The sequence below is a fragment of the Anabrus simplex genome, chromosome 2 (assembly GCF_040414725.1).
Source record: "Anabrus simplex isolate iqAnaSimp1 chromosome 2, ASM4041472v1, whole genome shotgun sequence".
NCBI classification, from domain to species: Eukaryota; Metazoa; Arthropoda; class Insecta; order Orthoptera; family Tettigoniidae; genus Anabrus; species Anabrus simplex.
In genome coordinates, this window is record NC_090266.1 from 328,967,236 (window position 1) to 328,984,669 (window position 17,434).

Consider the following 17,434-nt stretch of genomic DNA (forward strand, 5'->3'; position numbering starts at 1 on the left):
TTTTGTCTGTACATTGCTCAGAATTTGAAAAGAATGCTATTTTTGTATCGGTCATGTTCACAATAACAAGAAAATGCATTTTTTACATTTCCGTAATTTCTGTCTGGCAAAAATGAGTGCTATTGGACTAGAAAAAAGAGTGACTGAATGGGTGGCTATATTTCTAGAAAATATAACTCAGAGAATTAGAGTAGGCGAAGCTTTATCTGACCCTGTAATAATTAAGCGGGGAATTCCTCAAGGCAGTATTATTGGACCTTTATGTTGTGTTATATATATCAATGATATGTGTAAAGAAGTGGAATCAGAGATAAAGCTGTTTGCAGATGATGTTATTTTGCACAGAGTAATAAATAAGTTACAAGATTGTGAGCGGCTGCATGGTTACCTCGATAGTGTTGTGAGATGGACGGTGGGCAATGGTACAGCACAAAGAATACGTGCTGACAGAGGTAGTTACCCTACATGTGGTTACAGTGTTGCCAGATTGCCACTCTTCAACGCCCTTTTTCTGCCGGATATACTCGAAGGACGAACTTTTGTGAGAGACATTTTTTTATTGCTGGCATATGAGCAGTCGCGCTGCGATGCCTGAGTGCGCGAATTTCGCTTCACCCTGTATATAGAATAAGAGTTTTGCCTGTACATTGCTCAGAATTTGAAATGAATGGTATTTCTGTATCTGTCATGTCTACAGTAACAAGGAAATGCATTTTTTTACTTCTCGTAATTTCTGTCTGTCCGTCTATATGTATGTATGTACACGCATCAAGAGGAAACGGCTGAAGAGAATTTAATGAAAATCGTCATGTAATGTCGGGTGATGATCCACTACAATCTAGGCTATACATTATTTTATTCACGCTGAGTGAAATGGTAGTTTAGGGGAAGGCCTGAAATGTAATTCTCAAATAAGTTATTTATGTCATTAGTGGTCGTATAGATAAATCTATATATATAAATCTCACAGCTGCGCGCCCCTAACCACACGGCCAACTCGCCTGGTCGTACCGACTGAAACAGCCTGCCTGTATATTGGCGGGAAGTAGCATGCCATTCCTCTGGTTCATACATTTTCTGATATATCTGGTTTGTAACACATTGGTTCATCATAGTATTCGAGCTATTCAATCCCTACTCGGAGGCACTGATTGGAATGAGTAGTGTGCATGTTTAACGGAATAATGACAGAGGAGTGTTCACGGCAGTCTGCGACCTGATTATTCCAGCTCTGGAACTTCGGACTCTTAGATCGGCACCGTAGTACTGTTCGTTGAAAGTGAGAAAGTTTGCGGTGTTTCATTTGATCGAGTATTTTATATGATAACATTGCTTTCAATCGCTACATTCCTACTGACGTTTTTGTAATGACCTATGTTGGATTAAGTTAGGAAAACCACCAAGTCAGTCTTTCTGAGAATCCCGTAGCGAAGCACGGGTACATCAGCTAGTAAAGTATAAAACAGCATATACACCCCTGCTTGTAATCGCTCCGGTTGATAATCTCAACCAAAATTAAAAACAAGGTAGGAATTAAACTACTTTCAAAAACAAGTAAAAGGAAAACATTCCCCTTCTTCCAAAGGTATAGAATGACATAAGCAATAAAAATAAATATAGACCTGAAACAACTGATTATAAAACTTAACACGATAAACTGGCTCTCCCACTGTAACTATTAAAGCCCTATTATATAAGCCCATAAGATAAAATATCACATCAAAGCTAGTAACTGAAATGACTATAATCTCCAGATAAAACACATCAAAAAACCACAAAAGCTATAAAACATATCAAGGACTTAACCACCCTTCAATAATCAATAAAACACAGTGGAATTAAAAATAACATCATAAATTTAAACTTTAACAGTGTAAAATTCTATATATCTGAAAACAATCATTACAATGTGTACGAATTATAGACACTAATACAAACAGCCCTAAGGCCCCTTCACATACTGAAAATGTTAAAAATATCTCTAAAATAAAGCTCATAATAAAATAAGTTTAAATATATAAAAAGTAAACGAAGTTAACTTAATACAATAAACTCCAAACTTTGTAATATGGATAGTAAATATTTGCGCATAGAACAAAATATTTACACGCCTACAAAAAATACTGAAATCAACGTAGCTCAACTTATACCTATTACCATTGTTTTAGTAGTCTGAAAAAAACTGGTCTTGTAAACCAATATTAAGATATCTCTTCTAAAACTCAGATGAAATAATATTCTTCTCATTAATACAGAAAAATTAATATTCTACATTAAACTTTCCTATGAATTATAAATTTAAGTACCCTTACCTTTAACTTACCAAACAGCTTTGTTTTTGCTCAAGCCAATCACCCTCTTACTATAACACTAATTATTATTGTACAGACATGGTATTATTTCTATAACCGTTGGGACAGTATCATCTTCCTTTTGATTTTCCTATATTTTATTTTTAGTCTTCTTAGGGGGAATACTGGTACTCTTTATGTAAATTACTAGCCGGGAATCTAATGGACTATTTTACGCCTCGATAAAAATCTCGTAATTATTTTATTATCAATGGCTCTTATCTTAGCAATCACCTCAATCACAGATCCATATTTTTGAAATATGTTTACCAAAAATATGGAGCTAATACAATTATCTGGCAAATAATACTTTAAATACAGAAGCCACCCCACATCTAATTATTATACTCGTATACGTTTGCCACTAGAATTTTTGTCGTAAAAATCCTTGGAAGATGTTTGTGATTTTTAAAATTACGATTAGATTGAGAAACAAGTAATTTACTAGTATTAAGGTAATCAAGTAATTAGGCTTATTATGGAGTTGCGTATACTGAGGGCTACCAAGGTTATCAGTGAAGCCCAAATCTCAAATGAGAATGGTGGAAATCTAAAGCACATTATAATATAAGCATCTGAAACATTGTTCCATTTGCAAAACTTGAAAGCAGTGAGAAAAAACGTCGCACATATTTCTGAGAGCAAGGCTTCGGAGACCGACATTGCAGCCCAGAATATCGCCCCTCTCCCGTCGACTCGCCACACGCGGCTTGCGGCTGGATATCGGATAGGAGCGGGGACCGGCGGAGGATAGCTGAGCTAGGCTTCGGTCCGTCAGATCGCCACTGCTAACTATCAACCATGCGTTACTCATCGTATATACTTCCTCACTTCATACTTCTGACTTAATGATATAGATAAGAGAGTGCGGGTATTTCTGATCTGTTTCGATTACGTGCGCACCGTAATTTGCATGGGAAAAATTCATTCGTTTCCCTAATCTAAATGAGAATTATTTTTATTACTTCGCGATTTTATTCTCCTAGCTTCAATTACAAGTAGCTAGAACACTATATCCAATTATCCCTTTGTTCACTTTACAGGATCGCGGCTAAAAGCGACTCGCACAACTCAACAAGGATCGCCCCCTTCCACTGGGCCCTCGTGGTTTCCCGCCTAAGACAGGATATTCTTTGTATAGTGACCCACATTCTCTTTAACGGATATTCAAATATTGTGTATTTTACTGATGTGGCACCTTTAAGATATTTTATGTGTCGCAGGCACTTGATAAATCTAATGATAACTTACCTATGTTCTAATTTCGCTCAAGGCACCCCAAACCAGAAATCGGAGCTTATATTGGGATGATTCCAGTTCTGTTTTCATCTACATTTCACTAGCTTTCGTTGGCAGAAAGTATTCCCCATGACAAATTTCATGCGCTTTTCTCCTGCCGCCTCGCTGTTCCTCTGTCGTCAGCACCGCATCCTTGTGACTCCCCTCTGTGCTTCGCTTGCCAAACTCAGCACTTGCCTGCTGGTGCCTCCCTGTTCGTAACTCGGCGAATGTCTTTCCCTCGCGTAATGCGTTATAACGCGTTATAACGATTCAATTAGGGTTGTCACCTGTCCCGTTTTACGCCGGAAATAATGAGAAAATGGTTCTGGTTTATCTTACAAATTGAAACCTGAGACTAATGTCTGGCACCTTTTCAAGCCAGCTCTTGCATTTCAAATAGAAAAAGCAACCTTTTTTAAGGTTTGCCAGCCTGTTAGTAGCTGAAAAATTGGCAAAACATACATCGTTGAAGTTCGGTGAAGATCGCTTCGCTTCGAGCATGTTCTTCTGTTATCCATGATCTCATACTTTAACTTGCTGTATGGGTTGTTGTTGTTGTTGCGTGTCATGCTGCTGTGGACCTTGAATTGGAAGTGTTATTTTATATAAAGGTATGGCTACTTCCTGCCTGCTGTCATTTCTTGATGGATACAGTACTTTTGCATCCATCTCTTGGTACAGGCCAGAGTAAAGTGTAGCTTCCACCAAAGTCCCAGTCAACATCCATGGCTGTGACAATATGGAAGCTGCTGGGGTATGGGTAGTGCTGAGTAATGACATTCAGAGCACAACTAGTGCATCTGAGTGTTATGAAAGGTGCTGCTCACAGGATCAGTCGTGCTACAATAGTACTTTCTGACCCAGTGAGGAAAGCAATGGCAAACTACCTCACTCCTCATCTTGCCTAGTACGCCTCATTTTGGTGCTGCCATTGGTTTTTGGGGTTTCCTTATAACCGCATAACCTTTGGTGGTACTATTTGAGGATCCAACCAGCCTCTGGGCTGTTGACCTAACAGACAGACATGGCTACTTAAACGAAGTTCTTTCCATAATAACTTGTTGCTTGCTTGTTGTTTTAAGGAGCCTAACATCGAAGGTCATCGGCCCAATAACTTGTTGAGTGATGAGAAGTACCTACTGTGACTGGCTCGTAACGGGTACACGTTTTGTGTGTTACTAATTTCATTATGAAGGATGATCGCATTGCGCCAATCAAACAACATGACAGTTCTCAGAGGCATAAGAAAGTCTTACAAGAAAAAATAGTAGTAAATCACTTATTAATTTTATTACAGAAATGAAAACATTAGACGGAAAGTGATTTGGTTATAGCTACAACGGAAGTCGCGTATGTGTATCACTCCGTCCAGCACAGCTATAGTTCTACAGCGGAGATGTTTTGCTAGAAATTCAAAGCATTTTTTCACGGATTTTAAATTAGCTCAAAAATGCAGTGTGGCTGTACCTAGAAAAACTTCCTATCAAATGTTTCTGCTGAGGATGTAATTAACGATTCGAAAGACACGGATCGAAATAGTAACGTAAATGAAGATACAGAAAATCTAATACCCGTTTTCATAGCATCTGATGCCAGTAATCACGGGAATAAGTAGAATATTTTCGTGCGTTTTATTCAGTTAAAATAAAAGTGTACAAAATAAGCTGATAGACTGCTATGACAATGCACGACAGGATTCTTATAACATTTGTGAACGCATCGTGGGAATTCTTAACAGAGATGGTTTATCCGCTAAGTAACATCGTTGCATATTCAGTGGATAATGCGTCCATTAATTTTGGTAAAAGTAATTCGGTGCAACGAGAGATAAAACAGCAATTTAGTTCATCATTTATGGCAGGCTACACATAAGTGTTACGTTTTACATAATGCCATGAGAGAAGCGAATATGAAGGTACCCTATAATATAGAAAGTGTAGTTGTAAACAATTTCGACGTATTTTCTGACAGTGCACAGCATGCAGAAAAGCTGCTTTGAATTTGTCTATTTACAATATACAGACATACTTCACCATGTGTCTCTCTTTCCAGATCTTCCCAGGCTCTTACGGAACCGACCAGTCATCAAATGAGTAGCCCATTTGCAAAACCAGCTCTGTGCATAAAATTACGAAAATGAGTTATTGATATCACATATTGCCTTATGATGCTGGCTTCTAATTTAGCCATGCTTCAGGTTCCTAAACAACCGCATTTCTGTTTCGTATTATACGTTTCTACTAATTTTTCACAAATTGCTAATCATGCACGTAGCCGGTTTTGCAAATGGACTATTCAAATTTTATTTTCTGCAACAGGAAATGGATGTTCTTAACACTATTCTGTTTATCGGAGACCATGGAAATGAAGTGAATGGTAGCAACACTCTTGCACTAACACTTCAAGAATGTTACCTCTACCTCATACATAATACAGTGTTATACAAGTACGTCATACAATGATTTCAAGATTAGAGATTAATTCCAGAGCACTTACTGAAATCCAAAAAAAAGCCTTCCTGATTTCCATGAAAAGCTGAAGAATACTATTAATGAAATGTTTGTTTTAAGGAGAATCAGGCTCTCAATTATCTATCACCTTCGAAAAGAACTTTCATTTGTAAAAAAAATGCTACAGCATTTCTTTCATATTATGTCGCACACTCGGAACAGTACTAAGATTTTGAACAGTCCTTTTCGTCACGTGACCCGACGTGTCGTATTCATTTGAAGACCTCGTACACGTGGCCGGAAATATCAAAATTGAGTTTGATGGTGATGCAATGTATGAAGAGAGTAGTGTTTCAAAGTTGGTGCAACATGTTATCAGCTAAGAAAATGTGGGTGAGTTTTATCTCTGGAAGTGTTAATGCTCCAAAACATTCGAAAACTAGTTCAAGCTGTTTTACTAATTCTAGTCAGTAAAGTGTTTTCAGAGAGGATTTTCAGTTTGATGAATGCTTGATGAGAAAATTCCAGAAATTGTTCGGATATAAGTTTAGTTGGAGGCGTTGGAGCTGAAGTCTGTGTAAAGGTTTACTATGCAATGTCTTGTGGTGAATTCATGGAGTATGTGTAAAACAAACATAACTCGCTGAGTGCTGGTCATGGAAACCAGAGATACGAGTTTAAATTCAAAACAGAAATAAATTAGTCACCAAGCAAGTGGCTACGTGGTTTGGTTCACGTAGCTTCCAGTTTGTAGGCGGGAGGTAGTGGATTCGAACCCCACTATCGGCAGCCCTGATTGTGGTTTACAGTTTTTTGCCATTTTCACACCAGCTAAATGCTGGGAGCTGTATCTTAATAAAGGCCACGGCCGCCTACTTTCGACTCTTACCCCTTTCCTATCCCATTGTCGCCATAAGTCCTATTTGTGTCAGTAGGACGTAAAGGAAAATTTTGTCAGTAATCCAAGCCTAGTGTGAATATTTGAGATTATTCTTCTTCGTAGCCTTTTGGCGTTCTATAATAAATTAAATGTAAACTGTTTTATAACAAAATTGTTCATCATGTTTAATCGAAATTTCTTTGATGTCTGGTATTGTTCTGCTTTTATTGTAATTTTTCTATTTTGCTTGGAGAACCTTAGGTGAGGTGTATATTTTGTTCACCGTCCTCTAACCCACAGGTAAGTACTGTAAATCATGATCCTCATCTAGCCGACTTTTTCACTGTACCTGTGTTACATGTTTCAGCGCATTCCAAAGTTGCAGCAGCATGATCAGGCCGTGTGGTGGGATACATTAGGAAAGATGCAGAAACTGCTGCGCAAAGCAGCTCTTACCCTGTTCAACAACGGCAAGATAGATAAGGATATCATGCATAACTACTTCATGTCAGGTAATAATGGTCTATGACATATATATATAGTTTGTTCCCTGTAGGGAAGAATTATATCAATTAGTGACCAGTGTAACAAAACATGTTCAGTTTGTTATACCGGTTTCCTAACATAACCTTCCAGTAATCTGCAATGCAATCTCCGCTTGTAGTTTGTGTAAACGATGTTAGAACTCACGGAATACTTTTAACGCGACTTTCAAGTACCCAGACAACAAAAGCATACCTAATTAAATTTTCTTTTATTTATTCGTGAGCCTCGTGCTGAAATGTTCAAGAAATAAACGGAAGAAACAATAAACTAACCCACAAAGTTATATATGTAATATACAGTACTCATCCACTGACGAAAAGGTTAAGTCCGTACGTCACTGTTTTCTACTGCAGGACTTGTCAGTGAATTTAGAGTTTGAACCCCTCCACGTTGCAAACATTCTATTCTCATTGAGAATATATCAAAGCATTAAGCCGTAGCTGTGACTGGTGTAGCTCCTTCAGTGTTCTCTAAGTCTAGTCTTAACTCTCCACTCTAGGACTACCAGGAGAAGAGAGACACAGAGAGAGAGAGAGAGGGAGAGAGAGAGAGAAAAAAAAATCCAAGAAGACCCAATAAGAACAACCTGCAGCTTCGTGAAGGGAGCAGGTATATCTGGGTAGGAATGAAGGAAAAACATGGTAGCAAAAATCTTAGAGATCGACGCTAATTAGGAACTAATATTTAGAGGCCCCATGAAGAAAAGAAGAAGAATTCTAGTCGCCTTCAATCTACGTTTTCTAGCAGGCTGTGAGCCTCGCAGCAACACCGTATTCTCTCTCGTGTACAAGAGCACAAGTGCATGTGAACACCCAGAATCTGGAAATGGGACTCCTGTTGTCCTTTAATTACTCGATATCTAACTGAATAATTAGAATTTTAATTTGCCGCATTTTAAATTTACCGGGTTCTACGCTTGGAACCTTCAGCGATGCATGCATATGCACATAGGTCTTGTGCTCTCCCTGTGGTAGGTGTCGCGCCTCCGCATGCGCATGCGCGAGTGATGTTGACATCTTGCCTTACGGAGCTGTTGCTGTATGGTAAGTGCACACGTCTAAATGTGCTCCTGTAACCAAACCTTACCGGATGGATTTTGATCCAACTAATACTTAAAAAAAAAAAAACGATAGTCCTTGTTTTAGACTTCGATATCCCTGCAATGTTATCTTCCCAGTTTTAAAACGATTTCAGAAAATACGAAGTAAGGTGGAAATCTTACGTCGTCATTTTATAGACAGAAGTAATCGCATAGAAATATCATCCACTGCGGATTAATTCTACGCATAAGTTTAATTTTCTTTCAGCTGCTATCGATTTTAAGAGAAGCTGGGATGCAGATAATATATTGCTTTGAAAATAGGTTTTTAAAGTGCCAGTAGTATGAGTCCACGCATGTTGTCAGTCGTAAATGTCTGCTGCTAATCACGTTATTCCAAACTTGAAGCAGAATGGCATCTATAAAGGAGAGGAAAAGAAGGAAGCATAGGGGAAGGGCGAAAGTTATGAGAGCCTGTCTTTTTTTTTTTGCTAGGGGCTTTACGTCGCACCGACACAGATAGGTCTTATGGCGACAATGGGATAGGAAAGGCCTAGGAGTTGGAAGGAAGCGGCCGTGGCCTTAATTAAGGTACAGCCCAAGCATTTGCCTGGTGTGAAAACGGGAAACCACGGAAAACCATCTTCAGGGCTGCCGATAGTGGGATTTGAACCTACTATCTCCCGGATGCAAGCTCACAGCCGCGCGCCTCTACACGCACGGCCAACTCGCCCGGTAGCCTGTCTTTTAATGTCGATTGTAGATACATTTAATTTTAAAGTAACCTTTAAATTTTCCAGTATTCCGAACACAAATAGAATATCATAAACCACTAGTATATACTGTACTTACAATACAAAGAAAGAGACAGATATAATTTATATCTTGTCCCCACAGTTTGAAAAACTTGAAGTTTATACACTGACTGACAGAGCAAATGCAACACCAAGAAGGAGTGGTCAGAACTTTATGCCAATTGCAGGGTAGACTGACGTCACTGAGGTATGCTCATGATGTGAAATGCGCCGCTGTGCTGCGCACGTAGCGAACGATAAATGGGACACGGCGTTGGCGAATGGACCACTTCGTACCGTGATTTCTCAGCCGACAGTCATTGTAGAACGTGTTGTCGTGTGCCACAGGACACGTGTATAGCTAAGAATGCCAGGCCGCCGTCAACGGAGGCATTTCCAGCAGACAGACGACTTTACGAGGGGTATGGTGATCGGGCTGAGAAGGGCAGGTTGGTCGCTTCGTCAAATCGCAGCCGATACCCATAGGGATGTGTCCACGGTGCAGCGCCTGTGGCGAAGATGGTTGGCGCAGGGACATGTGGCACATGCGAGGGGTCCAGGCGCAGCCCGAGTGACGTCAGCACGCGAGGATCGGCGCATCTGCCGCCAAGCGGTGGCAGCCCCGCACGCCACGTCAACCGCCATTCTTCAGCATGTGCAAGACACCCTGGCTGTTCCAATATCGACCAGAACAATTTCCCGTCGATTGGTTGAAGGAGGCCTGAACTCCCGGCGTCCGCTCAGAAGACTACCATTGACTCCACAGCATAGACGTGCACGCCTGGCATGGTGCCGGGCTAGAGCGACTTGGATGAGGGAATGGCGGAACGTCGTGTTCTCCGATGAGTCACGCTTCTGTTCTGTCAGTGATAGTCACCGCAGACGAGTGTGGCGTCGGCGTGGAGAAGGGTCAAATCCGGCAGTAACTGTGGAGCGCCCTACCGCTAGACAACGCGGCATCATGGTTTGGGGCGCTATTGCGTATGATTCCACGTCACTTCTAGTGCGTATTCAAGGCACGTTAAATGCCCACCGCTACGTGCAGCATGTGCTGCGTCCGGTGGCACTCCCGTACCTTCAGGGGCTGCCCAATGCTCTGTTTCAGCAGGATAATGCCCGCCCACACACTGCTCGCATCTCCCAACAGGCTCTACGAGGTGTACAGATGCTTCCGTGGCCAGCGTACTCTCCGGATCTCTCACCAATCGAACACGTGTGGGATCTCATTGGACGTCGTTTGCAAACTCTGCCCCAGTCTCGTACGGACGACCAACTGTGGCAAATGGTTGACAGAGAATGGAGAACCATCCCTCAGGACACCATCCGCACTCTTATTGACTCTGTACCTCGACGTGTTTCTGCGTGCATCGCCGCTCGCGGTGGTTCTACATCCTACTGAGTCGATGCCGTGTGCATTGTGTAACCTGTATATCGGTTTGAAATAAACATCAATTATTCGTCCGTGCCGTCTCTGTTTTTCCCCCAACTTTCATCCCTTTCGAACCACTCCTTCTTGGTGTTGCATTTGCTCTGTCAGTCAATGTATTAACTATGCAGACAGTGCGAAGCATGGCTTCCGTACTAAAACATTGCATTTCATGTAACGGCATCAAAGTTATGGCATACCATATTTATAAACATCTTCCGAAATTTTCGAGTCCTGTCTTCCGAAATATTATTTTTAGATCTGGCAGCTCTGATCCCGTGGGCTTTAAGCTGGTGAAGACTAGTTTGAGTTACTGTTGTTGTGTAGCGTCAGTGTGTCATTTATAGTTGTACGATGTACGAGCTTCGGAAAAGTACAGAGTAATCATTTCTGTCAGTTGAATTTTCATATAGATTTATTTATCTTGATTTGGCAAGGCAATCATGAACTCGGTCGATTCAGTGTTAAAAAGTGATACATTGACATACCGACAGCGCAGCTCGGTGTGTGACAAGAATTTTACTTAATAAGTTATTATAACATTAATTGTTAAAGTTTGTGAACACCCAATATTCAATTTGACGAGCCGCCATTGCCTGTGTGAATTTACTCATCGCCGCCACAATCCTCTATTTGTAACTTGTTCTTGTTCTGTGATCTCGTTTAGTTTTTTACCTCTTATATTTAAATCGTTAGAAACTGAGTCTAACTATAGTCTTGGTCTCCCTCTTCTTCTCTAACCCTCCGTAGCAGAAGCCACTATTCTCTCAGGCAACCTATCCTCCTCCATTCGCCTCACATCACTGTAACTGGTATATGCATACAGCTTCATCCATTGAGTTCATTCCTAACTTATCCATTGTCTCCTCATTTCGAGTACCCATCTGCCATTGTTTCCACCTCTTTGTACCAGGAATCATTCTAGCTACTTTCATGTCTGTTAATTCTAACTTATGAATAAGATACACTGAGTCCACTCATTACTTCTAACTTAGGAATAAGATATTTTACATTCGCGTAGCTTTCACTCTCGTAAAGCGAAGTTGGTCTGAAAACAAACTGGTGTAAAGATAGTTTCGTCCGGGAACTGACTTCCTTCTTACAGAATACTGTTGATCGCAACTGCGAGCTCGCTGCATTTGCTTTACTGCACCTTAATTCAATCTCACTATACCCATCCTGGGAGAGCATACATCATATATACTTGAAATTATCTACCAGTTCCAGCTTTGTATTCCCAACCTGACATTCAATTCTCTTAAGTTTCTTACCTACTGACATCACTTTAGTTGGAAAAGGTAATTCTTATATCATACTCATTGCACCTATCTTCAATTTCCAAGATATTAGACTGCAGGCTTTCGGCACAGTCTGCCATTAGGTTCAAGACGCCGGCATAGACCAAACAACCTGCTATATTTTCCCCTAACCGAATCCCTCCCTGCCACTTAATACCTTTCAGTGGATGATCAATGTAAACTGTGAACAACACAGGTGAAAGATTACATCCTTGTCTTAGCCCTGTAATTACCTTGAACCAAGAACTCATTCTACCATTTGTTCTCACTGCAGCCCAATTGTCAAAATAAACGCCTGCGACTGATTTTAATAATCTCGCCGTAATCCCATAGTCCCCCAGTACGGCGAACGTCTTTTCCCCTCGGTACTCTGCGATATCTCTTCTCTCGATCGACGAAACGTAAATATAACTCTCTATTCCTCTCGTGGAATTTTTCAATTATCTGGTGCATACTGAAAATCCGATCCTGATAGTTCCTCTGTGGTCTGAAACCAGAGTGGTTTTCATTCAACTTACTCTCAGCCACTGATCGCACCTTCCCTTCCAAGACGCCAGTGAACACTTTGCCTGGTATACTGATCAATGAAGTACCTGCATAGTTGTTGCGATCCTTCCTGTTCCCTTGCTTATAGATAGGTGCAATTACTGCTTTTGTCCAATCTGAAGTACCTTGCCAACACTCATTGCTAATCTTATTATTCTATGAAGCCATTTCATCCCTGCCTTCCCACCATATTTCACCATTTCAGGTCTTATTTAACCTATTCCTGCTGCTTTATGAAAATGGAGTTTATTTACATTCTTTCCACATCATCAAACGTCATTTCACCAACATCATTGTCCTCCTGCCCATGAGTTCGGTTGTTCATTATGTCATTAGGAAGATTTCCTTTACGTTGAGAAGATTTTCAAAATATTCCTTCCACCTGTCCATTGATACCCTGAAATCTATTATGAGTTCACCTGATTTACCCAAAACGCTGTTCATTTTCATTTTCCCCTCCCATTCTAAGATTCTATACCAGTATTACTGTCCACAAATATTTTCTTTCTGCTTGACCTAGCCTTTACAGCGAAATATTCCCTCGACTTCTTGGATCGAACAGATATTTGTTTCAATCTCTTTCATCTACATACAATTCCCCGTCTGCACCCGTCCTCGTTTGTAGCCATTTATGATACGCCTTCGTTTGTACGTTAACAATCTACTCTCAGATATAGAAAGACTTCATCACTATACACTAAGTTATAATTTACTATTAAATGAAAACAAGACCCTAGCTATTTTTCTAGAATATCGAAGATATTTACCAAATCTTTTCAACAGGGTCATCCCTCCAGTAATTGTAAACGGTTCGGTAGTCAAGTATCAGGAATGTGTTAAGAATTTAGGTATTCTATTGGATAGCACTCTCTCCTGGATCTTCCACACCAAGCATTTGGTGAAGAAAGTGTCTGGTATAAACTTGTTGCATCAGTTTCGACGAAACTTGCCGTATCTTCCTTTTTCGGTGAGAAAGACCTTGATCCAAAGAATGGTATTTCCTATTTTAGATTACGGCGCTGTAATTTACAACGATATCTCATAGAAATATAATACCAAACTCCGGCGTATTCAGAATGCCTGTGTGCGATTCGTTTTCAGTATTCGTAAAGACTGTTACGTAACATCTTACTACAAAGCCGCAGATTGGTTGAAACTCAGGGATAGACGATCTTTTTCAGCTTCTTGCTTACTGCTGAGAATTTTAAAATCTAATGCTCCCTCATATTTGACCAAGTCATTTGTTCAGATGAGTCAAGTGCAATATCGGGACAATAGTTTTACAGCTAACACCATTCAGGTTCCACAGCATCGTACGGTAAAGTGCGGTAAGTCGTTCATTGTCACTGACTCTCAATTATACAATGATCTTAAACTATATGAAATACAGAAAAGTAGTGTCGGAACTGAGAAAAAATGTCTTAAATGCTGTTACCTTTCCACTTATTAAACCATGTAAGTGAACTTTCACCAAATTAATTAAATAGTACCAAATATCATAATGTCCTGGATACATTTTAGATGCTCAGTTTTATTCTTAATTCGTCCTCGGCATTAAAATTCTTCGGTTTCTCTTATGTCTTTTCTTCCTTGTTAGTATAGTCTATGTTTATGAAATGGTAAAAGTAATAATGTAATCACCTAGATGCTTAGTTTTTAATCCTATTTTGTATCCTCAGTAAGAAATGTATCTTACGCTTTTTTATGTCATCTTTTTATTAGATTTTGCATATTAACTGGTACATTTAAGTTAAATTGGCAAGTAGTTACAGCCAAAGGGACCTCTAATCCTACTTGTAATTAACTTTAAATAAATATATTTCTATTTCATCATACATCTAAGATGTTCGCTTTTTGATCTTCTTTACACTCAGCTGTTCCTAGGATTTCCTTGGCTGTTTCTACTACAGCATCCCTGTATGCCATCCATTCTCTTTCTATATACTGAACCTGCTCACTGACTATTGTTTGGAGCTTTTCGATAAACATATTCATGTAGTTCTGTCCAATTTCCTCGTCCTGGAGATTTTCTACCCTTATTCGTCAGCAGACGGGTTTCACTTCCTATATCCTAGGGCTAGAGATGCTTAGTTCTCTACAGATCAGACAGGGATCTGTATCATCAAAATACCCTGAATACCCATACATTCCTAACATTCCATACATTCAAAGCCGGTTATGATATAGTGTGTTATGGATCTGGTGCCCCTACCTTCCCATACGTAGCGTTGAATTGCCTTATGCTTGAAGAGCGAATTTGTTCCTGCTAAATCCATACTAGCACAGAAGTCCAGTAATCTCTCGTACTGAAATCAGCCTTTAACCTTAAGAAGGAAAGAAATAGTATAACAATATAGGCCATTAACAAAAGGCAAGCAGAAGAAACACCAGCATTCCTCAACGAACATATCACAAATACTTTCAGTTCTATTTCCATCTCTCGTATTGAAATCTCCCTTTAGCACTATCATGTCTGTTCCATTGCTCACGGAGGAAGAGGAAGCGCCTGGGTCGAATGGCTGGACAGAGGATCACTTTCAGTAAACATTTACTTTAACAAAAATTGGAAATTTTCTTTCTTTCCTTTCTTAAAATTCCGAGAGAGTAATTTAACGACATAACAAGAAACAGTACAATCAATCAATCAATACTGATCTGCATTTAGGGCAGTCGCCCAGGTGGCAGATTCCCTATCTGTTGCTTTCCTAGCCTTTTCCGAAATGATTTCAAAGAAATTGGAAATTTATTGAACATCTCCCTTGGTAAGTTATTCCAATCCCTAACTCCCCTTCCTATAAATGAATATTTGCCCCAGTTTGTCCTCTTGAATTCCAACTTTATCTTCATATCGTGATCTTTCCTACTTTTATAAACGCCATTCAAACCTATTCGTCTACTAATGTCATTCCACGCCATCTCTCCGCTGACAGCTCGGAACATACCACTTAGTCGAGCAGCTCTTCTTCTTTCTCTCAATTCTTCCCAACCCAAACATTGCAACATTTTTGTAACGCTACTCTTTTGTCGGAAATCACCCAGAACAAATCGAGCTGCTTTTCTTTGGATTTTTTCCAGTTCTTGAATCAGGTAATCCTGGTGAGGGTCCCATACACTGGAACCATACTCTAGTTGGGGTCTTACCAGAGACTCATATGCACTCTCCTTTACATCCTTACTACAACCTCTAAACACCCTCATAACCATGTGTAGAGATCGGTACCCTTTATTTACAATCCCATTTATGTGATTACCCCAGTGAAGATCTTTCCTTATATTAACACCTAGATACTTACAATGATCCCCAAAAGGAACTTTCACCCCATCAACGCAGTAATTAAAACTGAGAGGACTTTTCCTATTTGTGAAACTCACAACCTGACTTTTAGCCCCGTTTATCAACATACCATTGCCTGCTGTCCATCTCACAACATTTCCGAGGTCACGTTGCAGTTGCTCACAATCTTGTAACTTATTTATCACTCTATAGAGAATAACATCATCCGCAAAAAGCCTTACCTCCGATTCCACTCCTTTACTCATATCATTTATATATATAAGAAAACATAAAGGTCCGATAACACTGCCCTGAGGAACTCCCCTCTCAACTATTACAGGGTCAGACAAAGCTTCACCTACTCTAACTCTCTGAGATCTATATTCTAGAAATATAGCAACCCATTCAGTCACTCTTTTGTCTAGTCCAATTGCACTCATTTTTGCCAGTAGTCTCCCATGATCCACCCTATCAAATGCTTTAGACATGTCAATCGCGATACAGTCCATTTGACCTCCAGAATCCAAGATATCTGCTATATCTTGCTGGAATCCTACAAGTTGAGCTTCAGTGGAATAACCTTTCCTAAAACCAAATTGCCTTCTATCGAACCAGTTATTAATTTCACAAACATGTCTAATATAATCAGAAAAAATGCCTTCCCAAAGCTTACGTACAATGTATGTCAAACTTACTGGCCTGTAATTTTCAGCTTTATGTCTATCACCCTTTCCTTTATACACAGGGGCTACTATAGCAACTCTCCATTCATCTGGTATAGCTCCTTCGACCAAACAATAATCAAATAGGTACTTCAGATATGGTACTACATTCCAACCCATTGTCTTTAGTATATCCCCAGAAATCTGATCAATTCCAGCCGCTTTTCTAGTTTTCAACTTTTGTATCTTATTGTAAATGTCATTGTTATCATATGTAAATTTTATTTCTTCTTTAGCCTTAGTCTCTTCCTCTATCTCGACATTATCCTTGTAACCAACAATCTTTACATACTGCTGACTGAATACTTCTGCCTTTGGAAGATCCTCACATACACACTCCCCTTGTTCATTAATTATTCCTGGAATGTCCTTCTTGGAACCTGTTTCTGCCTTAAAATACCTATACATACCCTTCCATTTGTCACTAAAATTTGTATGACTGGCAATTATGCTTGCCATCATGTTATCCTTAGCTGTCTTCTTTGCTAGATTCAATTTTCTAGTAAGTTCCTTCAATTTCTCCTTACTTCCACAGCCATTTCTAACTCTATTTCTTTCCAGTCTGCACCTCCTTTTTAGTCTCTTTATTTCTCTATTATAATAAGGTGGGTCTTTACCATTCTTTACCACCCTTAAAGGTACAAACCTGTTTTCGCATTCCTCAACAATTTCTTTAAACCCATCCCAGAGTCTGTTTACATTTTTATTTACCGTTTTCCACCGATCATAGTTACTTTTTAGAAACTGCCTCATACCTGCTTTATCAGCCATATGGTACTGCCTAACAGTCCTCCTTTTAAGACCTTCCTTTCTATCGCATTTATTCT

At 39.7% G+C, this 17,434-nt stretch overlaps 1 protein-coding gene across 1 annotated transcript in view; it reads left to right on the plus strand.

The window, feature by feature from the left end:
* The window catches only part of LOC136863533 (NACHT and WD repeat domain-containing protein 2), a 638,416-nt gene that overhangs the window by 89,329 nt on the left and 531,653 nt on the right, over positions 1-17,434 (plus strand). Inside the window, exon 5 of the mRNA XM_067139918.2 lies at positions 7,330-7,474. Within this exon, the coding sequence (XP_066996019.2) occupies positions 7,330-7,474 (145 nt within the window). The remainder of the gene's footprint in view (positions 1-7,329; positions 7,475-17,434) is intronic.